Source organism: Pleurodeles waltl, chromosome 5, assembly GCF_031143425.1.
Source record: "Pleurodeles waltl isolate 20211129_DDA chromosome 5, aPleWal1.hap1.20221129, whole genome shotgun sequence".
NCBI classification, from domain to species: domain Eukaryota; kingdom Metazoa; phylum Chordata; class Amphibia; order Caudata; family Salamandridae; genus Pleurodeles; species Pleurodeles waltl.
Genome location: NC_090444.1, coordinates 609,036,929 through 609,062,373, shown reverse-complemented (window position 1 = coordinate 609,062,373; position 25,445 = coordinate 609,036,929). Strand labels below are relative to the sequence as shown.

Below are 25,445 nucleotides of genomic sequence, written 5' to 3'. Positions count from 1 at the left end.
GAAAAAAAGGTAAAGTTGACAGTCCTCCCTGGGGGCGATGCCCACAAACCACTGCCTGTGGCATAGGTAAGTTACCCCTCTAGCAGGCCTTACAGCCCTAAGGCAGGGTGCACTATACCACATGTGAAGGCATAGCTGCATGAGCAATATGCTTCTACAGTGTCTAAGTTCATTGTCAGTGCAGTGTGGCCATATTGAGTACATGGGCTGGGAGTTTGTCATTACGAACTCCACAGCTCCATGATGGCTTCACTGAAGATGGGGAAGTTTGGTATCAAACATCTCAGCACAATAAACCCACACTGATGCTAGTGTTGGATATATTGTAAAGTGCACACCGAGGGCATCTTAGAGGTGCCCCCTGTATTTTCCCTAACCCTTTAGTGTAGGACTGATCCGTCTGTGCCAGACTGCCACTAACAGACAAGTTTCTGACCCCATGAGGTGAGAGCTTTTGTGCTGTCTGCGGTCAGAAACAAAGCCTGCTTTGGGTGGAGGTGCTTTCCACTTTACCCCGCAGGAACTGTCAGACTTGGCAGTGAGCCTCAAACACTCAGTCTTCCTGTTACAGTGCCCCAGGGCACTCCAGCTAGTGAAGATGTCCTCCCCCCCCGGACCAAGCTCCACTTCTGCCGGCAGGTCTGGTGGGAAAATTAGGTAAAACAAGGAGGAATGCCCAATAAGCTAGGACCACCCCTAAAGTGTCCAGAGCTGAAGTGACCCCCCCCTCCCTGCAAAATCCTCCATCTTAAGGATAGGGACCAATGGGGTTAGGAATGTGCCCCCCTCCCCAAAGGGAGTAGGCACCAGATGGGTGCAGCCGCCCTCAGGGACAGTAGCCATTGGCTACTGCCCTTTGACCCCTGTAACGCCTCTAAATCTAGTATTTAGGAGCTCCCCTGAACATCACTCACCAGATACCTGGCGACCTCAAGAAGAAGAAGAAATAAGGAGGACTGCTAAGCCGACACCAGTAGAGAAGCCTCCAGATGACAACTGACTTGGCGCCAGCCCTACACGGCCTGTCTGCAGCTTTAAAGACTCCTGCAACTTCAAAGATTCCTGCAGGTGATGCATCCTACAGGACAAGCAACCTCTACAAACCCCATGAGGGCTTCCTGCCCAGCATAGGACCATGACCTCCGAGGACAGCGGCCCTGTCCAAAAGAAGTCTCTAAAAGGACTCCAGAACCAGCCCGGATCCGCAAGTCCTTTCTACTTTGCACACAACACCCACGGTCTGAGTCAGGTGGCCCATCGGTCCAGAGAAGGTCCACAGGCAATTCCGACCTCAAGTCCATCCTGGGTTGACCCTTCCTGGCCAACTCAACAATGCCTGCAGCCTGAACCTGGAGGATCCCCCCCCCACCCGGATCCAATGAGGATTTCTGACACCCAAGGAGACCCCTGCACTCGCAGCCCCCTGGCCTTGGGGAGCCCGACCAACGATCCAGCAACATCCAGTGGACTCCTGTCCTGCCTGTCCAGCCTTTGGTTTCCCGGAATCGACCCTATGGACCCAGCCTGCAACATCTTTTGTAACCCCCTGGTGCTTCCCACTGAAAAGCATTGGGCGCCCAACTCGGTGTTTGCACCCGGCCACCCCTGTGCTGCTGAGGGTGTGTGTTTGGTGTGTTCCTGTGCCCAAACCCCGCACCACCCGGTGCTGCCCTAAACTCTCCCAAGGCCTGTGTCCTGAAACCGCGGATACTTACCTGCAATCTCCTTTCTTCTAAGTCCCCCCAGTCCTCATAGGATTCTATTACAAACTCGACGTTGCTGCTGGTGCACTTTTGGGGTCAGCCTAAACTTTGAACTGTGGACAACCTAACACCCATAGACTGGAATCATAAGTTGTGTACTTACCCGTTATCTGTGCTAACACTTTCCCACCTGCTAGGACTTTAATGAGTCCTATCAACGGTTGCATTGTGCCAACTTTTGAAATAGAAGAGTGTTACTTGTAAACTGCTTTATCTGCTAAAACCAAACAAAATACATTTTATAAATATGCTTGAGACCTATTGACAACTGTACTCTCTTGCAACAAAGTTCTTCGGATTCTAGTAATAAAGTAACAATATATTTTTGCTATGTAAAAACAATTGGCCTGGAGTTAGTCACTGAATGGGTTCCTCGTTTCTTTACTGTGGGTGTACAACAAATGCTTTGCACTACCCTCTGATAAGCCTAACTGCTCGACCACATTACTACAAAAAATAGCATTAGTATTATCGACTTTAGCCTCTGGGGAACCCCTCGACTGTTTGCACACTATACCTAATTTTGGTATAGTATATACAGAGCCAGCTTCCTACATACGGCTCGAAGAAAAATCTCCTGATCGGACGCCTGTGGGAAATTCTAAGGTAAGGAATCTGCAACTAGAAGTCTATATCAGTTAAGTATATTTAGTGAAATAAGTGTAATAACCTGAATAAAACATTTACAAACATACTTTTATTAATGTTGACGCAGCTTCAAATGATCCAACCACCACAAGCAGTGGCGCAATTACAATAAGTGGAAGCAGAGAATATCCAATGACTCCAAGGACCTGCCCATAAGCGACCTAAGGAGAAAAAGACAAGTACTTTAGCCATGAAAGATAATAAGTCTATATTTTTAAAACACCAACAGCCCCAGGGTTACGCAAATATACCTACTACCTCAATATTATGTATTTCTGTCTACATGACAGACACTTTACACATATTCCTGCAGCACAGCCCCAAAACAGTGTGATTAATCTTAGTGCCTTAACATTCAAATGTTAGTCACTCTTGATTTATTTTAACTATCAAAACTTCTATTTGGTCAATACAATTGTAGAACTATTTCAACTTGCCATGAATATATTTGTTACTACACTGTTATCACAGTACTGTTTTCGGAACAAGCATTTTTTTGTGTTAAGAGACTAAGACAATGACAGCATCTATTTCAAAAAGAAGGTTTTGAAGGACTAACACTAAACCGAGAAATAAAGTAACAACAAATATCTACTCATTTCACTGTTACACTCCTAGCTTTGTTCACTAATATTTGAAGTTTGTCTTAGTAAAGAGTGTTTGTGAACAAGGGATCCCTAAAATTAATTGGTGAGGAATAGATAAAGCAACCAGGCACAGACTGCTGGATCATATCAGTTCTAATTAATGTTTTATTACTGTGAATTGACATTTGACGTACGCATGTGGCCAATGCATTTTAGTCTTTTCAAAGCCCTCTCAGAGAAATGTAAATACTATATTTGTGTAGCAAAACAACCTCAGAACATAATGCCCATGCGTAACCCATTACTTATTTTGCATTACTCTCCGAAGACACTGGAGAGTCCACAAATATAGCCTGATATACCATCCAATCATCTCTACCCTCCATCTCTTGACATGTTTCTAAGGGCCTACTCTTGCTTTGTCTGTAGGAATTTCTAGGTTCATGCAGCTGTGAATACCCTTTGCTCAGTATGTTAGCTTTACCTTGCAGTGCTTATCATGTAGGTAAGTACCAGGCAGGTAAGCATATATAGCAGGTTTTGTCCTTTACCATGCGTCCTTTACCCTGCAATACTTTACCACAAAAGTAGGTATATGTATATTAAATAACATTTTTATGGTCTTGTAAAAAGAGGGTTTGGGTGAGGGCAAGGGAAGGAAAGGGACATTATACAATTTAGTGGTGGAAAGAGGTAAGGGTGATTTTAGGGTTTAGGAATGGTTAGAGATAAAGGGAGGAAGAGTGTATTTAGGGTTTTGTGACTTGCTGTAAATCCTTTTAGCAGTTGTTGAGAAATGAAGGTTCAAAATGAATGTATATATATTATGCTGCAGAGCAGACACCAGATTGGATGCCACAACATCAACAAAAATGCAGCAGGAGCCATTTTAAGATTTGGGAACTCAGTCCTTTGTTCTGAAAAAAATAAACAAAAATATGGTGGCAACGTGGGGTACCCTGCCCCGCTGCACATGGTAGGAGCCAAAAACAGTAATCTTTTTTAGATATGTACCACAGATCAGTGATGCAGATATAACAAATGGCAGGCTCCCTCCCTTTTTTTTTTAAGCCCTCTGATGTGGGCCAGGGCCTGAGGGGAGCACAAAATTTCTATTTATCAGGGAACAGGGCAGGCAGCCCTACTCACCAAGCCTTTTTAAGGCCCCAGAGCCCCATCTCCCTGGGCTGCAATAGTTTTTAGATGTGGTGGGTGTGAGCGAACCCCCTCCTAAGCTGTACTATGGCCCAGGGACCCCCATCCCACGAGGGCCAGTTTTTGCTTTTTCTTTTTTTAATGTGGGGGGCATTCTATCCCCCTCGCAGAGTACTACTATGGCCCCAAGGTGGCATCCCCTGGGCCTTGTTGTATGGCTCCCACCTTCAGAGAAAACATTTGCTTTTTTCTCTGTCAAGCAAGAGCAAAGTGATAATCTGCTCCTGCAGGCCGGGAGCATACTTGTTGCCAGCTCCCGTCAGCAACCAGGATGACTGGCTGGCTGGGGAGCAGACAGTGGCCCTGGGTCTACCAACATCGTCCCCCAATTTAGTTCAAAGCTGTGGACTCCCCAGGTGCGCACCAAGGCACCTGTACAAAAAAAATAATAAATGAGCAGCAGGATTCATTCATTTATTATTCACTGCTGTGTGCAAGCAACGCCTCATAATGCCCTAGGGCAGTATGTCTTATGTTTTGACTTCTGTGGACCATCACTTAATCATTACTGGAATCCATGGAACCTCACTGAATCACTACTGGAATCCGGCCACTGAATCATTACTGAAAGCTGGGGACACCAGCGCAGGCAATGTTGATGATCTGATCCTCATAACAATGCACAAATATACAGAAACATTCAAACAAATACACAAATTCTGAAATACTTTATTTAATTCTCAAACCAATATAAAAATTATCAATAATTTAATGGGAAGGTTATAGCTTTTCTAAATTCAAAAGAGGCCACCCCTCACCCATACTGCATTCTGTTTGATACACTTGCATGGATACCATAGATCTGAGCATACCAACTTAATTTTTAGCCTCCATCTTCTCATTCTTTCAAATTTACACAATACTATATAATTTTCAGTTTTTAAATTGTGCTTCTTTACTTATACACACTTTATAATTCTGTTAATATGTATTATTTAATTTTCTAGCAGTCAAAGACCCCCTGAGTGGGCATCACAAACCCCCAGAGCTCCCCTGGACCAATGGGTAAGAACCACTGACCTAGGGCTTTTTAAATTATATATCTTTATCTTGGTGGTGCCCCTACAAGGGGAACCACCAAACTTTTTTTTTAATGTTGTGGGGTGCTGCAGGGAGTAAAGCAGCCATCCAGCAATATTAGAAAAAAAAACACAGTAAGTCTTCTGGGTCACTGAATCCGTGACCTCAGGAGAGCTTACCATATTTTTAAAAGCACCCGAGCAGGAGCTGTATACTCTTCAGCTGGAGTGCAGGGACCCCTTGTGGTGGGTTCTTGGGTTGCATTTTGTGGCCTGAAAAATGTTTTAAAAAAACATTCTCAGACAAGATGTTTTCTTAATTTATTATTCACATTTTATTACAATTATTGGTGACTTTTTCACAAGGACTATAGGTCTGCTTTTTATATGTTGATGTGCTGACCAATTGATAACACCAATAGGCTCAAATTTTATATTTTGGTGTTCTGACCCTTTGACAAAGTCAGTAGATCTTTTTTTTACTTAAAATGACATCCTTTATATTGCTGCATCACATAGTCAGCTGCTTGTGCCCGTGGGGGTTAGGGGTGGGTGCAGCAGCCAGGCCCTGAACCCAATCCCATGCTGCACAGGCCAACAGCTGCACGCGGACAGGAAGCTTGGGTGTCTGTGTGGGTTTGGGCTCAGGGCCTGCGTCCAATCCAGTGCCGCAAACGGCTTAAGTTATAGTTATTTTATAATTGGAGCCCTAAAGTAATTATAAGTTGCACCCTCGCCATGCACGAATTACCTTACATAATACATCACTCATAAAATGCCCTATGACATCATTGATAACATCACTGCAACATCTCCAATTACATCACTGAAAACAACACTCGATGGTGGAGCGTCAAGTTAGTTACTTTAGAGCACGAGTTACAGATACTTGAGATACATATGATTGACTAATTTCAGTAGTTTTGTTAATTTAAAACGGTATATTTTAACTGACATTTTCACCCAACTATAACGTTCCTTTAACCTGTGTTTTCTTTCAGTGAATTTCTAAGCTTTTTTTTTAATATAAAGATATTATTTCTTACAATTGGTTAATATGATGTCACTTAAACCAGTTTTTTCAGTATATATATATATATATACACATACACACACACACACATCTATCTACAGTTCAGTATAAAAACACACATAAAAGAATATCACATCTTACAACAAACAATGAGAGGTAAAGGCATGCATTCTAATGCCCCAGGATGTATTACAACACATTGTAAAGGGTAATGGGTTGTAATGTCCGTAGGGTAAAGACCTGCATTTCAATGGCCAATATTATCTTTCCTCTTTCTCCAACACTAGAGAGGTTGCTATCTCACCAATTCTTGGTGATGTGTCTTTTGACCAACACTAATCCATGATGGATCAGACATTTTTAGGTCGAGCTTAAGCCTTCAATCTTTTGTATACTTTTTAAGGATACTTATACTGTGGGTTCAAAGCGATTTTATCTGTTGGTTAAAGTGTCCTTTAAAACTCCTTGCTTGCTAGTGGTCATTTCTGCCTCTTTATCCTGCCTTTTTCTCTTTGGGAGCAGGGACCCACTACTGAATAATTATGCTATGTCCCATTTATCTCTTCTGTGTTTTTTTTTTTTGCCTGTTCATCTTACACTGTGGGTGTGTGCGTTCCAAAGCAGCCACGCTTCCTCGGGAAAGTCCCTTCTCCCCCACAGCTTCCTCTGCAAACATAAAACCAACAACGAAGGAGGGCTTTTCCAGGGCTAGTTCGCACTCGTTTTTCTTAGTTACCACGCTTGGCTTGGAATGACAGTTTTCATTTCCTTGTTGTCTCTGCCATTGCTGGAAAAGACCAACTTCTGTGCTCTAGAGCTGCTTCAAGGTGAATGCTCTGCTGATTAGTGATCGCAGGTGTGATGTTTGTATGAGCATGATCCCACGAGCCTGCATTTAAATACAGCGAAAATGCAACTTACAGTTTATTTAGACAAATTAAATACACTGTAAATAATGAGAAACAGGCACAAAAACATACACAAAACAGTGCAAGGGCAGCTCTGGACCCCACAAGGCTATAACTGGCACTGCCTCTAAGGGGTCCATTGAAACAGTCATTGCTCTCTTCGTGTTGTCCTGGAATAATTCATAGCGCATTATAATTACCTATTTTTCTTCAGGGCTCTGTGCTGTTTTCCTTTTGCACGTACCTATCACTTTTGCCTGAATATATGATTTATCAGAGCGAGGGACATTTCTGTTAGGAGGATGCTTGCGCCCTGCCTACCGCCTCTGGGATTCAGATATCCGTTTCTTCCCAAGGGATGGAAGAAATGCGTGGGGTGCAAGATGGATAGCGTAGTCGGGGGTTTTCACATAAACCACACATCTGCTGGGAGTGAAAAACAGCAACAACTGGCCACACTGCATGCGGAGACGCTTGGATTGTTTAACAATGTGTTCAGTGCTTCAGATCAGCCCTATGTGGATGTTTTCAAGGCCAGACAAAGACAGCAAAATAACACTCAATGTGGTTTGAATGCAGTTTCTTTAAAATATATCTAAAATATATCTTTTAGCCCCCCACCCCTTTACTCTGGCCTTTTATAACCGCTCTGTGGGTCTTTAACCATACCCACTCTTGATATTCGTTGTTTGTTTGCTTGTTTTAAATGGTTTCAATGATTCATTTTTATTGGTGCACTTTGTGAAATGTCCCTCCTTAGTGTGCGGATTTCCCTCCTGAACATTTTTGTTGGCCATCACACTACGTCACGCTTCCTCCTGTTACAGCGTATGATAGCCCCTACTCCGGTTTTGGTTTGCCTTTCATCCCAGCCGAGTTCCTTTCTAGACATTCAAGCAGGGAGCCAATAACTTTTGCGCTCATGCCCATGGTGGCGGTGGCTCTTTGAAGCAGCTTGCTTCGGTCAACTATTTTACTTTTAATTTTTTATTTATGTGGCAAGAAAAGTCCAGTTAGGAATTTACAACGCTAATAGCTCTAACTCGAGCAAACGCAAGACCCATTGCATTGCAAATACTTCTTATTTGTTGGTGTCTAACCCTGTTGTGGAGTAATACCAATTTAAGGCATTCCTCAGTAATCCAGAATGTTACTTTCTGGAATATGTCACAAATTCTACTCCAGAAACAAATACCCCTGTTGACTTCATATCTGGCTAACGTGAAGCAAATTACTGTATTTCTTTCTCTACTGGTAAATGCAACTTTGTGTAAAAGTTCAGATTTCTGAGAGTCATGGGCTCCAATTTAGTCACATATTGTGCCTCTGAAGAATACATAAATGCCTCCTAACCTGCAGTACGTGGCTCCAGAGTCACAATTTAGGGCAATGTAATTATCAGGTTCTGTGTTAATTTAAGTTTTAAAAACTGCATCTCATAAACGCCAGACACTTAGCCGCCAACCAACCCTTCTACAAATGCCCCCGCCCCCTCCACCAGCTAAGCACCATTTCCACTGGGAAATTGTGATAAATATCTTGCACACAGTTTCGTGAATTTAATACTGCATTAAGTTCGGCGTTGGGCACAAAAAATAGACCAGTCTAGAAAACAACTTGTGTGCGGCCGAATGAAAGGTGTATTTCCTTAGATCGGGGTGAAAGGGACACCACAGATCAACCAGTCCCAATGCCTCAAGAAAGCAGGCAAGACGTGTCTCCTCGAAGTGCGTGTGCCCGACCATAGCCTATCTTTTTCCCTATACAACAACCCATTTAAGTCTTCTACAGTAACCAACGCCTCCAGAGGAAGTTGCACAATTAGAAGTACACAACTGGAGACTCCTTAGAACAAGACACACAGGCAGGATGGTTGTATAGTTGACGATTTACTCTAGAGAGATATGGTTGATGTAGTAGGAAAATGTATGTACAATTAAAGGACTTCTTAAAAAGAGACCCAGCCAACGTGTATTTCGGTGGAAACGACTTTTTAAGGTTCAGTCCACTGATAGGCAAGTCAAATCAAGGGCTGTTTAAAATATACAGACATGTTCAAACGTAAAGAAAATATTTTGTCTCCATTATAGGCACTGTCTTGAGAATGGTGTCTGGTTATGTATCTCTTGAGCAGCAAGAATACAGTCCGAGAAAGCACCTTTCCGACCGAGCACCTAATGGGTTGCCCACCTTAGCACCCGAGGCCCAGGGTTTCCCCCTATTAGCGGATTGGCTTTATCTCAAATAGGGAAGCGTGGCCCACCTTCCACCATTGTCAGCCAGTAGCCGTGCTCACCTGCAATCCGCCAGCCAAGAAGTCGTCCATTCCGATGTGGGCTCCAGAGGGGGCAGGCTGCCAGCCCCAAACAGTTGTTGTCGCACAGTCGATGGGCACTCCTTGCACTGTGGCAAAGGCTTTGATAGGCATGGGGGGGGGGGACGACGTTGGTTGAGTAATTCCTTGTCACCTGCGTCAGGTGTCCAGTCTTTTGCACTCATAAGTCTCCATATGGCATGAAGTCAGACGAAGCCTCATCTGTGCTCCATCTGCACAGACTGTCTCGGGTAAAGACCCTCCACCATCTTGGGCCTGGGAAACCGATTCCATCCTCTCAGGTTCATATCTCTTTCATTCGATCTTCACAACAGTCAGTCCCCGCAACAAACCAGTACACAGTAAGTATTCTTTATTTTAATGTCTCCATCTGTGCCGTTCATTCTGCAGGAAGACAGGATGCTGAGGTGAGAACATGGTTGCCCACGATGCATTTCGAGCCACGCCCCAATAGTAAACGAAACTGAAAGTGCGCGAAAGTTTCCCTCACATAGAGATTACAGCACTGTTAACTACACAGACAGACTGGGCACTGAACTAACAGCAGTACTACAAGCTTTACTCACACACAAAATATGTCAGTATTAGTACAAATGTTTCATTCAATGTCAATTTGTCACATCATGCCTAATTTGGATTTACCTCAGAGTATGCACCTAATGAACCCAAACCAGCTGCATTTCAATTTGCCATTCCTTGCCCTTAAAGAAAGTATCCACCCCGGCATCACGATAAGCCGTGCTACCATTGCCCCGGCCTCCCTTGAAAGATGTCTGCCACATAATCTTCCACAGAGAACACATGTTCAGCCTATTCCTCATAGCTGCTTATAAGATGTAGGGAAGGAGAGAGAAAGGCAAATGTTTAAGTTTGTTGTGTGTTACAATGTTCAAGGTATATTTTGTTTCCTGCAACCTACAATTACTAAGTCGTTCATTGACTCCTATTAAGTAATTTGATCATTTTTTTAACCTTTTCATAACACATATTTGGGCCACAGGCACAAGTGTGATAACAATGTTTAACCTATCGCTTAGGCCCTTATAAAGAGTGCCTCAGAAAATGGGATAGTATTTACCTACCACCAGAGTTACGGTTATCGGAAGTACTGAAAACATCAGAGGTGCAGAAAATATTGGCCATAAGGAGTTGGACACAGAGGGCCTCCTATTAAATGAAGTTGGGTCTATCTCCTAGTTGTTACTAGTGATTAGGTTTAGATGAAATGGCTCACTTAGGACTGCCTAGTTCTAGATTACATATTTGTTGGCATAATGTAATTTGTAAGGCTGTTCTAATTTTTTTATATAGACAGTATGGAGGAAAGCTATCACTTTTTCCTAAAATTTGTGTTTACATTAGATCACAGTTCTGCCACTACTAAGCTGTAAATTGGAACTCAGACTAAAGTGAGAGGAGGCAAGAGCACAAAACTGGCTATTCTTACTTCAGATAAAAATACTAACTGGCTTTTAACAAGTGAGTTTTGTGAATAATTGGACTGCAGAGTTTTTTTTATATAAGGCAGCTGCATGATATTCACTAAACAGACATCCGTCTATGACTGAATAGGCAAAATGGTTACAGTGCCTACCTGTTAAGATTCAGAAGCCACCTGGAATGTGGACTTTGACACTGGACTATTTAGTTTGTAGAGAGAGCTTGGCTTGCCTCTTCAAAACAAGACTTAACAGACAACTATATTTTATGAAACTATATGAGGATTATTAAGGCAGAAGGATCTATAGATTTCTGTAGTTGGTGACGGGCAAATCTACCAGGTAGACATAAGAAACATGGTATTTTAATTAAGGAACATCTATGCACTAATTTCAACCAACAAGTGTTTAATTTCAATGTGTCATTAAAGGGTAGCAGGCTTTGAAGAGCGAAAATGGACACGTGCTGCATCCTGATGTAATGTTCTTTAAAGAGGTGTGTCTACAGCCATAGAGTGGATGTCTGTTTATTGACGATCATGCAGGACTGGGACTGTCCTGATGTACAAAGGTGCTGTTCCAAATCAAGGGTGCATAGACTGAGAAGGCATGTTGCTTTTTTTTTTTTTTCTTTTTGCACATATTTGTCTTTAATCTGATGATGTCCTGGATGAGGGTGTGCAGAGCTGCAAGAGACAGAGGTTGTCAGACCTGGAGACATGGGTGAAGGTTGTGTTGGCATTGAAGTTGATGCAACTGATTTTGATAATAGTGCGTGTGAGCCAGAGCAGCCATTGGGATTCCATCCAGGTGGGGGTGATGTGGTCATATTTCTTCAGGCCCTTCAATGAGGCCTGCTGCTGCTTTTCGATGCCCTAGAGGGGGACCAGCGTGCGGTCTGGGAATCTGTGGAGCATGGCATGACTCCATCTGGATGCAAGATTACGAGGGCCTGAATTGCAGTACAGAAGTCATTTTGTGGGCGGAATGATTTCATTTTGTTTACTAGAGAACGGTGGTCCTGGAAAGCCTTAGTTTTCTTGGTGATGTATTACTTGAGGGTGAGATTTGAGTCCAGGGTGAATGCAAGAGATTTGGCATTGGGTGAATGTTGGGGTTTGAATTAATTCATGTTCATGTCGACAAGCAAGGTTTGAACTAGATGTACTAAGCAAACAGAAGGCATTCTGTTTCGGTGGAATTAAGCTTCAGGTAGGTGCTGGACAGCTGATGAGAAAAAGCTGCGTTTGAGATGTTGGGTGTGTGCAGCTGAGGCCTTCAAATGAAGGTGTGTGTGGTTAGCATATTGATCACTTTTGATGTTGATATCGCGGAGTAGAGCCCAAAGAAGCTTTATGTGAAGGATGATGGTGACAGGGGCAGGATGGAAACCAGGGGAACTCGGATGGTGACAGGAATCTTCTGGAACCTGGTGGTGCCTATCTGAATGAGTTAGTGCCAGTTGGGCAGTCCGCAGAAACAGTGATTGATGTTTTCTGTGAATCTCATCTGAGACTTCAAGGTGTGCATGAAGGTAGGGTAGTTGAAGTTTTGAAGGACGTTGAGCGGTCTCAGTAATATAAGGAGAGCCAGTAATTTTTATCTGTGGTCAGGAAGGCATCATCTATGATTTGTAACGTAGCTGTCTCAGAGCGGCAGCGTAATCTGAACTGATAGTTGTGCAGGAGATGGCTGTTACTGATGGGATCTTTAAGTTATGCATAGACTGTTTTTACCATGATTTTGCCAATGCATTGGTGGTATGTAATGGGCCAGTAGATGGTAAACAAATCTGAATCTAGTGTAGGTTACTTCAGGAGTTGGAGGATCTGAACTTTTGTGGGAGCTTCAGGTAAGATGACTTGAGTGATGGAGGCATAGGCAATCATGGGTATGGGCGAGTAAGCGTCTCCAGAAAGAGCTTTGTTAAAGGATGAAAGTAAGATATCATCTTCGTAGGTGGTGGCTTTGAGGGAGTTAAGGAGGTTGGAGAGGTGTTTAATGGACAGGGTTTTGAAAGATGACCATAGCAGCAAGGAGGAGATGGTGTCAGTGGAGAGTCAGGTTTCGGGTTGGCGATGTGCAGTCAGATCTGCAAGTTGTTTAGGTCGACGCACTTGTCCTTAACAAGTGGAATAGGATGCAATGCCTGAATATTGGTGTGTAGGTGTGCATATGGTTTTTGCGGAAATTAGTCAAAGTTGTTTGGAAGGCTATTGATGTCAGACGTGAAATTCGCAGAGTGAGAAAGGAGTTTGAGCTGTAAGTAAAGGACATTGTAAGTGGCGAGGTCTTTGAAGAGCCTGAAGTTTTACTGTTCCCTTTAAAGTTGACCTCAAGGTGATCGCTGGATGCTGAGTGATAGGTGACAAGGTCTATGAAGTCTGAAGCGTGGGGTACTGCAGAGCATATATTTATAAGCATGAGACAATGTGTTTTGATAGGTCAAGGGTGTGGTGGTTAGAGGGATGTGCATGAAGTTGGATTTATGTGTTGTGAGTATTTGTGTGGTCTAGGTGTGACTGCTCGGATTGGTAGCATCGTGTGCTGGCTGTCCCCTTATGAGTTATTACCCTGAAGGCTGTATTAGAGCAGGGTGTCTGAATGTTCTCTGTGCTGGAAAAGTCCAGGTGGTAGGCTGTACTGAGGAGTGGACTGAAGTAATTAGAAATCAGGAAGTGGTGTCATTTCCTGTAGAGACCGAAGCTAGGATCATTATTGATGTCACTTACTGGGGACATGAATGCTAGGGAAATATCTCTCTATATGCCCTGCAGTCAGGATGAAGTTTCAGGTTTGGCACTGAATTAATGGACAACAGGTGCTGACTGGCTTTTTCTTAGCATTTACATCTTTGTTTGGTTACTCACATTTCTTTCCGAGCTCAAAATAGATGAGTTCGTGAGATAAAAAGAAAGGGGCGCAGTTTATACACACAATCTTTAGTAAAAGGAAAATAAATGCTTTCTGCAAATGAAAATTAACAATCTACAGAAAACAACGATTTAGATATCTGAAAGTGAGGCACTGTGTGAGGCACAAGTTGGTTAAACATGCTACCATGAGAAGCCCTACTCCTTTCAAAAATTGTTGCAGGAAAAAGTAGGTTCAGCTTGTGCAATATTCCTCACTTTTAAGATACTGATCACCACCGAGAACCAACCTAAATAGAAATTTTCTATTGCACTGGAGAAAAAATTGGCGATAACGTAGAATGATAGCCAATGAAATTAGATAATGATTTGTGCTAACAACTCAGTAAACCATGCAAATGGAAGTAACTCCATGGATGCGGCAAAGCCAGAGTGGTCCTGGGTGAGAAGAGGTTAGGAGCATTACACAAATGCTGTGGTCATGCTCGAGTCTACAAACGTTTTGAGGTCCAGAAAGGAAGGACAGAAAAAGCAAAGGAAAATTATCAGTTTTGTACTCCTAAAGCCATCTGACTAGGCGTATCAACACTAGGAGCCAACCCACTAACTAAATAGTGGGAAAACTACATTCCTGGTAGCAAATCAAATGATTTTAGGACTGTGGTGTGTCAGACACTTGAAGAGATCAGATCATAAGCGGTGTATAGATAAGAAACTATGGAGTTTAGGGGAATTAAGGGAGTTGGGATTTTTCTAATAGGATGGAAAGGCAACAGGTGGGAACAGATAGTTGGGATGCATTTTCACATATCGCCCTGAATTACTGAATCCGTACTAACCTTGTCTTGGGAAAAAACATTAACACTTATTGGAGCCCAAATGTAAAACTAATGAAAACACTGTAAGTAAGAACTAATAGAAAACACTAAAATCTACACTGCATCTGGCCTATATGCAACTGCTATCTTTGTCCCTAAATTGAATATATAAATGTGAACTTAATGTTTACCTAATACGGCAATGACAGGAACAATTTCAGGACCACGGCAAGGGAACATATTGGTTGAAGTTAAACTAAAAATGGAACTGCAAACTGCCAAAGTAACTATCAGCTTATTGCCCGTCTAGCCTTCTAGACCGAGCTATTATTGCTACATCTAGGGGAATGGGAAGCACACAGTCAAATCCACACAGAACAAGCTGGATTAAGAGTAGTACCATTCACTGTAAATAAAATTCTGCTATTGAGCATGATAGCAAAGTGCTCACTACTGCTTCGTTAATATACACTGATTTTTAAACAAGTAGAGAGGAACGAGTTAAGAAGTAACTTGGCTAAAATGGAGATTGAACCATCACTGATGCACATTATGAGGACCCTGCCCTCACACACGTTGGTGAAGATGAAATATGGAAGGGTGGGTCCAGAGTACAAAAACATATTAAATAAATATTCAAGCTGTGTCCTTCCCATACTTCTATGTATGCTGTTTCTCTAGTGCAGAAATTAAGAGGCAACTGGCTCAGTGACTTCATTTCCTTTAAAGATGATGGAGGAATATGATCCTCATTTAAGTATTTTGAAATTCTGATCTCTGTATTGCAATACCATTTTTATAGTGCTCCATATCCCCAACTAAACAACAAGCAACACTGAAAGACTGAGGGCAAGCTATACTGTGAAGCAGTGCTTGGTTGGAAAACTATTGAATTCCAGTGCTGCCTATATGAGAAGCATTTGGTTCCGTGCTTCAGTGACCAAAATGGTGCTCTTATCTGGCCTTGGGTTGCTGCGCCTAAGAGAATGATGGTGGGGACAGGAGTTAGAGACAGAATGCATCTATATTACTTCATTGTTTTGCACTATTGTGAGGGTCTCTGGAATCCACCGAGTGACATAGTAGAAGCCCACAGCATGCAATGGACAAATGGAACCACAGCAGATATTCTATGTACTCCCCTGGAGCAACAGTGAATGACCCTCAGATATGGCCGGAAAAAAACAGGCGGCCACAGTCAATCTCCGTCCAGCCAGGCACAACGAACAGTAACCTAAAGGCATGCAAAGGGCAAATACAGTGCTATCTTCGAGTAACAGGGCAGTGATTCAAAGAAGTGCAGTGGTTATAGGCAATGAAGATAACTACTCCATAGAACGCATTCCGGAGTTGGAGAGCATTGCCCATGGCATGCACTAGTTACCGCCAGCCTAGGTAAATGCCACATTGGATCATGCCAGGAGCAACCAAGTAGTGACACATCAGAGTACTCTAACTGCAAACGGCCAGGTTCTGCTCAATAGGGTTTTCCTGAGGAGTGACAGGAGAGTAAGCCTGTAGCAGGGATTGGATAAAGTCAGCCAGCATAAATGATTGAAAAAATAGTCTGTCGAAGAGAATACTCTTTTGAAGCTACCCCAAAGTGACGGAGTTGCCACAGGTATGCACTGGTTACAGGCAGATCAGAGTTTGGAGTGCAGACCCACTAAGAGTTTAAACAAATAAATGGAGAAGGTCACAAAATAATGATGGCCTTTATTGACTTGCTAATACAAATAGCATTCAATACTGCAGAGACCATCAGGAGTAATAAGTAGTACCCCAAGGATTACAGCAGGAATCTCAGTAGACACCATACTGGGTTCCACCAGAAGCAGAGAAGACACAACCTAATGAGAGTAACAGACACCACAGTAAGGGGAGCATGGTTAAGGTGGATTAAGCTCCTGCATAACACGCACATGGCAAGTGTCAAGATTGGAAGAGCGATTTTGCAGCCATACTGACTCCACCGTAGGAATAGCAGGCTGCCTCCTTTCCCCAAAGCTTTTTGTGCTGGCAACAGACCCTTTGTGGAGCGTATAAGATAGGGGAATAGGGACAAGGGATTTCTGCAGACAGATGGGGCACGCCATCACAGTTTAAGTGAATGGTATGCTTCTGTTTTTGAGGAGTGCAAAAAAGGGCTGCTGCCCATGATTGGGTATCTTTAGAAGTTTGGTAGGTTGTCGGGTTTGCATGTTAATTAGCCAAAGACATGCATGATTGCCCTCAGCCAATCCATGCCATTGGGTCTGGGAATCCTGGGCACCTGGGGATCATTTGGGAGAAGCACACATTCAGATACCTCGGGTGATGACATATCACAGACCGAATGACCTCTTGGCTGTAATTTAGAATAAGCAATGAGAAATCTGAGGGGCAGTGCAGAGTTCTGGAAGTCCCTGGAGCTGTCTGTGATGGACAGAATGACAATGGTCAAAACTGTGGTCCTGCCAAGTTTACTCCACTAGTTTGGCATGTGGGTGCTGATTGGCTGGTTCAGGACTCAAATGATTTTCTTAGGGACTTTACGTGGGCTAGGAACAGGCAGAGGGCGGTTTTAAGGATTTTGCAGGTGTTCCTAGCAGATGGAAGTATGGGACCTTTTTTTTTTTTTTTTTTTTAACTGTACTACTTAGCAGCGCCTATCAAAGGGAGAGAGGTGGCTAGATGGTGGGTTCACTCAGGAACTGGGTCAAATGGGAACAGTGTAACCAGAACCGAGCTACTGGCACACCTTTCCAATACCAGAGAGAGTGGATTTGAGTGTCAAATGCATGGTCATTGCCCTTAAGATGCGAGGTGAGTATGAAACAGCAACCAGACTACGATATGCACCCAGCATCCCACTGGTAGGACTCCCAGATGGTGTGGATTATTGTGATTCAATCCATAGAGGTTGGACTCCTTATGGTGGGTGCATATCAGGACCAACAATTACTCCACTTTACCAGATCAATAGGGGACCTTAGCCTTCCAGCCTCTCAATTTATGACCTACAGGACAATAACTCGCAACATTAGACACAGGTGAGAATCTATTTACGCTGTGCCAGACACCCACAAAGTCTTACAATCATGGTTTATCGCAGGAAGTGGTCGTAAACTGGTAACTTGCGTTTATAGGTCCCAGCTGGAAAGTCGAGCTGTAGCAGGCCAAACCCAAATGAAAACACAAACTAGACAGGGCATTCAGTAGCAGTGAATGGAAAGGCTCCCTTGCGCACACTCACTAGCTCTTTAGGAACGTGAGACCCAAATACACTCAGTTCAACTATCTTCATTAGACCTATAGGTCCCTCAGTAGAGGTAATTTAATTCTAGGGAAGGAAGACATCACTTGCCCCAGATGCACACACTACAATGCAGATTTCTACCAGATAGTGTGGGTGTGCCTGAATGTCCATTCAGTTTATAGGGGGCGAGTCAACAGCTACATATGTTATTAGATAGGGAAGGATTGCATTCTCCTGAGGTGTGCTTGCTAGGGTTGCCCCCAAATATATAAATACATATAGCTATGAACTGGAAGTTTGGCTCTCCTCCACAACTGACAAATGAGGTGGGGAATTTATATGGCCCAACGCCCGTGACATGAAGCTCTTCCCTGGGGACAAGAAGTCTTAAAGTCAAGTTTGTCCGATGGACAACTGGGAATTAAATTAAGTAAAGAAAAGGCAGATATGTAGCAAACTCGTGCTCACAGCCAACCAGGTTGGCCATAAAAAAAAGTCCCATCACAAGGGAAGATGTATGAAGGTCTGTGATTGCATGACTTTACTCTTCTCCATGATTGGCTGTGGGAATCCTGAGCCCTTTCCCCTGAAAACCTTTTCATCCTACCAGTGAAGATAGCCAGGATGTGGCCTCTGTCGCATGTACTCTGGTGCTGTTGGCTGAGGAATTTGATGGTGTGTGTCAGAACATTAGTTTCTGTTTGAGTCTCCATTAGAGTGAGGCTACAAACACTCAGTGAAACTGGAGAAAATACAAGTGCAGTCGGTGGAGAATTACTATCCTGGCCCTCTTATCTCTGGCTCCCGCTTACCAGGTGCCACTGATACTTCCCTCATTAAGCCCTCAGATGTGCAGTGCTTCTGTGATAGCTTTGTCGATGGCTCTGTCGTAGGGATTGAAGTATGCACAGGTTGGTTATTTATAGTCTGTGTGGGACCCCTCCTTTTTTCCCCGACACAATCTTTGTGTGCCAGCCTAGTATGGTCTCTCCGAGACTAGCATTTCATTATTTACTTCTTGCCTCCATCTGATGCTGCCGGAGTCTTTTCTTACCATTAGTGTCTGAATTAGTGAAAAGTTGCTGTCAATTTAATCACAATACAGCCCCTTTCATTTAATGCCTACAATTTGCCTACTTGCACTTGTTTGCACGTAATCTATTAAGATTGTGTTCGGACATTGTTCCTTCCTTTAAGTATGGCATAGTGGATCAACTGAAAATCAATGAACAGAGGAAACATATACCTTTCTGCAGTCCTGTATTATATCTTCATTTTATGGCATTTATTGTCTTTCACACTGAACTGCGCTCTGCTGGATCTGTATAATTGCCTCTCCTCCATTCATAAATGCAGAGCTACTCGTGCTCTGTCCATCAACTAACAACAATACCTGCACTTGCCTATCTCTTCCATACGGACAGTCTCTGCACTACCCCTCATCTCACAGCACCTCTTTCATGCAGGGAGTTTAAACACCCAACATCCCCACCCGCCTAATGTCGCCTCTCCTCCATGCTTTCTGTTGGAGCAAGTGTTAGGATGGTGTGCGCCTACAGAAACAGTGTCTTTGCAGCATGCGTGGGTGTGTCTGGAGGGTGGATTTATTTATCTGTGTGAGATGTGTTTTTTCTTTCAAGGATTATGCCTGTGGGGTCGGCGCACTACTTTCCAGGACAACATGTCTGTGATGGTAAAACCTGTGTCACTATAAAAAAAAGTATGCAAATGCAGTGGAATGTAAATGTGAGTGAGAGGTTCAAAGGCCCCCAAAATGGAGTCTTTTAGAATCACACAGTCGTGCTGGGATGTAGTTACCTTGCGTAGAGCCTCTTGCAATATTACTATACCTCTGAATGGCTGTATGTGTGTGACTATGCAAGGTTATGTATGCCTGGGTGTCCGGCAAGGAGAATGTCATGCTGGAGAACTCAGGATGAGTGAATGTATGTCTGTGTATAGGGTTATTTCTCTGCGTGTGTGTGTGTTTTTGTGTTATTCAAGATGGATATGTACTGTGGGTTTGCTTGCCCGTGAAGAATGTGGGTTTGCCCTAGATACTTTTACAATAGGAGTATCTGCAGGCGTGCGTGGGGCTCCTGGGCAGTTTCTAAGCCTCCGTCTTCTACTGACCCCTTTATCATCGTGAGCTAAAACTCAGCAGATCGGTGAACACGATTATAATCAAGTTGTCTATTCACCAGCAGGCGCACCCTGCACTAAGGAGTATGCATGAAGGGAAAAGAGAAGTATAGAAAAAGATGGGGAGAAGGGGACAGAAGGAGTGTTATTTAAAAGTATTAAAAAATAAATAGCTTCCTCGACTAAAAATGTGAATGAGATGACAACAATCCTTTGTGAGATAGTTCTGTGAGCTACTAACGGACTGCAGAGTCTATAGGTCACTGGTTCTGACCACAAAACACAAAAGTATGGGTAGATACACATAATACAAATATGTATTACTACACTGCAAGTCAAATATTCTCTACCCAATGAGAAAGCTCAGTGGATTCGTTTTTCCAATGTATAATTTTCTGTAACTGGTCACAAGTTTAAATCCTTGTCCTAGAAAAGTGGATTAATTCACCTACAAAACAGAGCTGCATGTAACCTATTCCAGTCTCGTGATTTAGCCACCTCCCATTAGTGACTGACAGTTTGTTCTCTATATCAGGAGTGACTAATGGTTAAAATGAGCAAACGTAATCAACTGCTCCTATGTCGCTTCCAAGTGTCCCAAAAGGACTCTTTCCTGCAAACATATCTTTGCAGCGAAGAAAAATAAAAAGAATCAGTATACTTTTATTACAAAAGGTTTCATTTTGTTAGGCCCATTCAGTATAGCAAAATAACAAGCATTTTCAATGCAACAGGTCTTGCATTTGCTTGAGTTAGAACTATTGGCATTGTAAATTCATAACTGGACTTTTCTTGCCACATAAATTGGTCAACCCTGCATAAGGAGGAAAATAAAAGGAAAGTCAGCTGTTCTGTGAGAACCAAGTATGATGTGAAGAGACACTGGGCACCTGAAAAAGAAAAAAAGGACTGATGATTGGGAGTTTCCCGTGACACTGCCCTAGAGAGCGCATATACTCATGTCCAATTTATTTTTTAGCTTCGAGATCTGTTGTATACACTTTATGGGTTTACAGCTTGGCCACTAATTTTATTTGTTTGTTTCAGTGTTTATCAACATTTTTTGCTTGCTAGTGGTCAATCTTTCCTCTTTGTCCCTCCTTTGTGACTTTCCTTTCCTCCCAAGGAGCAGGGACCAAGTACTGTGTCTTTATGCTTTGGTTCTTTATCTGTTTGTTAGGGAAGCTATTGTTTTACTTTTTTTTTTCCTGCTTGTGTTCAGAGCATTCATCCTTCCCACCTCCGCACATGTCACTGACATTCTTTTGCAATCATCCTGCTGTTATCCTCACATCCCTGCAGCTCCTCGAACATCAGCTCCTTCATTAAACCCTAACAAAAGGCAGCTCCCTGGCTTGGCCTGGAATGGCGAGCAATTTGCAATAACTGCACAAACACTGTGTGAGCTGTAACAAGGGTGGAGTACAGCTGTGCTGGCACACAGGGCTCTGACCAGAAGGCTGTTCTGTAATGTGTTCAACAAGGTAATATGCAAATGTTTAAGAAAATCTGCAAATGTAAAGGACAAGCCAATACTGGCTTTAATTGGTCAAATCACTCGTGAGAGACTGTTTCCAGGAGCTGTCGTCGAGTTTATGACAAGACCTGGTCTAGTCATTTACAGAAGTGGGCAGTAATTCTCCAGTAACTTGTGTGTGGACAACTTGGTGGACACGTTGTGGATTTCGTTGGGAAGGGCGGTGGGCTCCTGATGACGTCACTGATTGACTGGCTATTTCTTTGTGTCCGGACAAATGTAGTTTAGCTCATTGTAGCATAAATTAGAATATTAGGAGTATCAAAATGACACCAAAGAGGACTTTGTGAGATGCTCACACCTGAAGTGAAAAAACACTTCCGATCGCCTAGAGTTCGATGCTTCAGAAAATTCCCAGGTGTAATAACACCAAACCTGTGCAGTTGTTTGGTGCAGTGGCATCTGCGTGGCTGAGAGAGAAACCAAAAGGAGCCCCATCCAGACAGCAGCCCCATCTGATCCTGCAGCTCCAATCAGAGGCATCAGCACTTCGGGCTAAACATGACAATAGCAGGATGATGTAAGCAAAGGGAAAAAAAGTGTAGGGCAAAAAATAAAAAATACAAAAACCTCTAAGAGCCTAGGAGGAAAGGTGTCTACCAGCAAGGAGATCCCCCCACCCCCCGGAGCACTGGGAGGGGAGGACTGCTCTGATACCAACACCTGGCATCAAAATGGCATTGCTCCGGAGATCTTTTTAATTTCTGTGCCTATTGTATTTTTTTGTGTCCTACTGGATACCTCTGCAGGGCTTTTGGCAACTTACAGTGCCTTTCGGGTAGACTGGACATGGGCAAAACCAAAACACAAAAGGGGGGAGGGGCTACTGATGCTGCAGAATGGTAACCAGGAGATTACCCACAGAATTTCCTTTCATCTGATGTGTCGCATCCTTCTGCTATTGCACTGTAGACGCATCTGAAACTTACCTGTGGCTGGGAGGGGTTTTGCGTTCTGCTTCAGTCGGAGGGCGAGAAAAGTAGGAGGTAGTGTGGGGGAGATAGCTGTGCTGATTTATGCTGAATGGATTGTGAACTTGGACTCACTTTACGTATTTTTTATTTATTTTCTGAGCAGTAGCTCAGCAGTAGGAATACACCTTTCTCTTGATATCTAATCAGAATAGCTTTCTCTGGATAGACTAACAGGGGGTGTCAAGCTGCCAAGTGATCTCATGTCATGTGACAGAGACAGCCAGCCAGTTGAGCCTTTCCAGCCAACAAACATATTGCATTTTGGATCTTGTAGTTTCAATTTTAATATGGCATGTGTGGGCTTTGAAACTTCCTGCATGCAATGTGCTGAAAAACCAGGACTGGTGTTAAGTGTTCACATGACATGCACTGATCCATTTGCCATATCTGCAATTGATTATTTATGTTGGAGGCAGGTAGCCTGCAGAAGCCTTTTTCGTTCACATCCATCACGTGACAAGCAGTGTGCAGATTTGCAAATCTGAAGATAAGTTTCACTATGTGAGCGTTCAGAAAAGGCGGGGGGACATGGGGAGTGGGGCTTTGGACAGCCTTCCATGCAGTGCTTTAAATAGAAATATAGACATATAGGTTGTCTCTCTTTAGAGTACCTGGTTGCTGCTGGGGCTTGCCAGTATTGTATCATTAGATGCATTGCAGCAGTGCTGAGATGTGCAGGTATTCATCCTTTCAAATGAAAGTTGTGCAGGTACTCAGTACCGGCGAGTACATGACAATTTAAAGCACTGCTTCTCTACCTAAATTACTCCCATTTGAACACCTCCCCACCCCTCGCTCGAAGTACCATGTGGGGGGGAAATATAAAATAGAGTCCTGCTGTGCAAAGCATTCATACCCGACATGGAAAGCTATTTTATGAAAGAGGTACTAGCCCCACCCCCTCCCCCTTGTGATAGTGCTTCTTTCCCAGGTCGCCATGTGTGAAATCGTGTCACACAGCGGCAGCCACATGTGAGCTGGCAGGCCTGAGGGTGTAAAATGGCTTTTAAAATGGATAGATTTTAATTGTTTTAACTTATGTGGGTGAATTTTGTAGTAGATAATAGGCCTACCTTGAGTTTTTTTTTTTTTTTTTTTTAGCAGGCGGGCTCAAATCGAACTGGATCCCTGCATTAAGTTACATTGTATTTCTTTTGTGCAAATAGATTTAATTGTATACTCGGTGCAATAATACAGTCCTGCCAATTTAAAGCACATCATTGATTGTGGCCCAAGCAGTGCTTTAAATGGACCAGTGCCCACTGGTATGGAGTACTGGCAATTCTTAGTGTTCTCTCCTTGAGTACCGGACTTCTCTGTGTTACAAGAGAGTACCGGTACTCCTAGTAGGAAAGCTGGGGTCAAGCTCTGGGGTATGGGCACGTGCAGTCCAGGTGATGCTGAATGCAATGCTTTCAGATGGAGCATGTCTTTGAGGCGCTCGGACAGTGAATGGAGAGTGTATTCCAGCGCTAGGTTGCTGTTGCAGCCTTAAACTTTGAGTGAGCGCGTAACAGGACTAAGGAGATGGCTAAAGCTGCCGTACAGGACTAAGGAGATGGCTAAAGCTGCCGATATTGGAATTATCCAGCTGTCAGTTATAGTGTAAGGTTGCAGCACTGGAATACAGTCGTCACTGACTGTCAAAGGGCCTAATGCCCTTTGGGCAAGTTCAGCTAATGTGTGCAGTGCAATTGGTACATTTTTTGCAGTTATATATAGGCCAAACTTGGTACAAAGGCATTAAAGCGACTTACATGAGAAACAAAAGTTTTATATTAATGCGTACTTTTTTGTTTTTATGACAGAGAAAGGTGAAATCCCAGCGTCAGCTAAACATCCTGTGATTCTGGGCAAATCACTTAATTTTCCCGTGCAATGAAACAAAAAAAATATGCTTTTATAGAAAACTTCTGCTTCTCGTGTAAAATGCTTTAATGTCTTCTGGCCAAGTTCGAGCTATATAAAACTGCAACAAATACTAATTACACCCTGCACTAATCAAACTTGGCAGAAGGGCACTTGGACGGTTTATATTAAAGAAGAAAATGCTGATATTTTTAAATGCCTGCCTAGAAGCCACGTCCCCAAACACACCCCTACCAAAACTCAAGACCCACCTCATGAATTCGGGGAGTACCAGCACTTCTCTTTTTCCATTTAAAGCACTGGGCCCAAGCCAAGTGTCATTTACTCACACAGTCTGTTTTGAGGTCAGAACCTAGGAACATTCAGAAAACTAACCTAGGAATGCATTCTGACCGTTGTTTGCCATTGGCTTTGTGGTTTGTAATGAAAATGTCACTTACCCAGTGTACATCTGTTCGTGGCATCAGTCGCTGAGATTCACATGGTCTGCATTAGCTCGCCATCTGGTGTTGGGTCGGAGTGTTACAAGTTGTTTTTCTTCGAAGAAGTGTTTTCGAGTCACTGGACCGAGTGGCTCCTCCTTCTGTGCTCATTGCGCATGGGCGTCGACTCCATCTTCGATTGTTTTCCCCGCAGAGGGTGAGGTAGGAGTTGTACTATAGTGCCCGCGCAATGAAATGTGTAAGTATGTACCTATTAAAGGTTTAAATAATATATATACAAATGTACAAAATTGAAGGTAACTTCTGAACTGCTACAGGCTTCCGGGGAGGTGGGTGGGCCCATGTGAATCTCAGCGACTGATGCCACGAACAGATGTACACTGGGTAAGTGACATTTTCAGTTCGATGGCATCTGTCGCTGTAGATACACATGGTCTGCATAGACTAGTAAGCAGTTATTTCCCCATAAGCGGTGGATTAGCCTGTAGGAGTAGAAGTTGTCTGAAATAGAGTTCTTAATACAGCTTGACCTACTGCGGCTTGTTGTGCGGATAGCACATCTATACAGTAGTGTTTGGTGAATGTGTGAGGCGGAGACCATGTG

The 25,445-nt window shown here is 43.3% G+C and overlaps 1 protein-coding gene across 1 annotated transcript in view; it reads right to left on the bottom strand.

Moving 5' to 3' along the window:
* Positions 1 to 25,445, bottom strand: part of YIPF4 (Yip1 domain family member 4) — a 165,690-nt gene that overhangs the window by 23,658 nt on the left and 116,587 nt on the right. Inside the window, exon 5 of the mRNA XM_069234454.1 lies at positions 2,459 to 2,572. Coding sequence (XP_069090555.1) covers positions 2,459 to 2,572 — 114 coding nt within the window. The remainder of the gene's footprint in view (positions 1 to 2,458; positions 2,573 to 25,445) is intronic.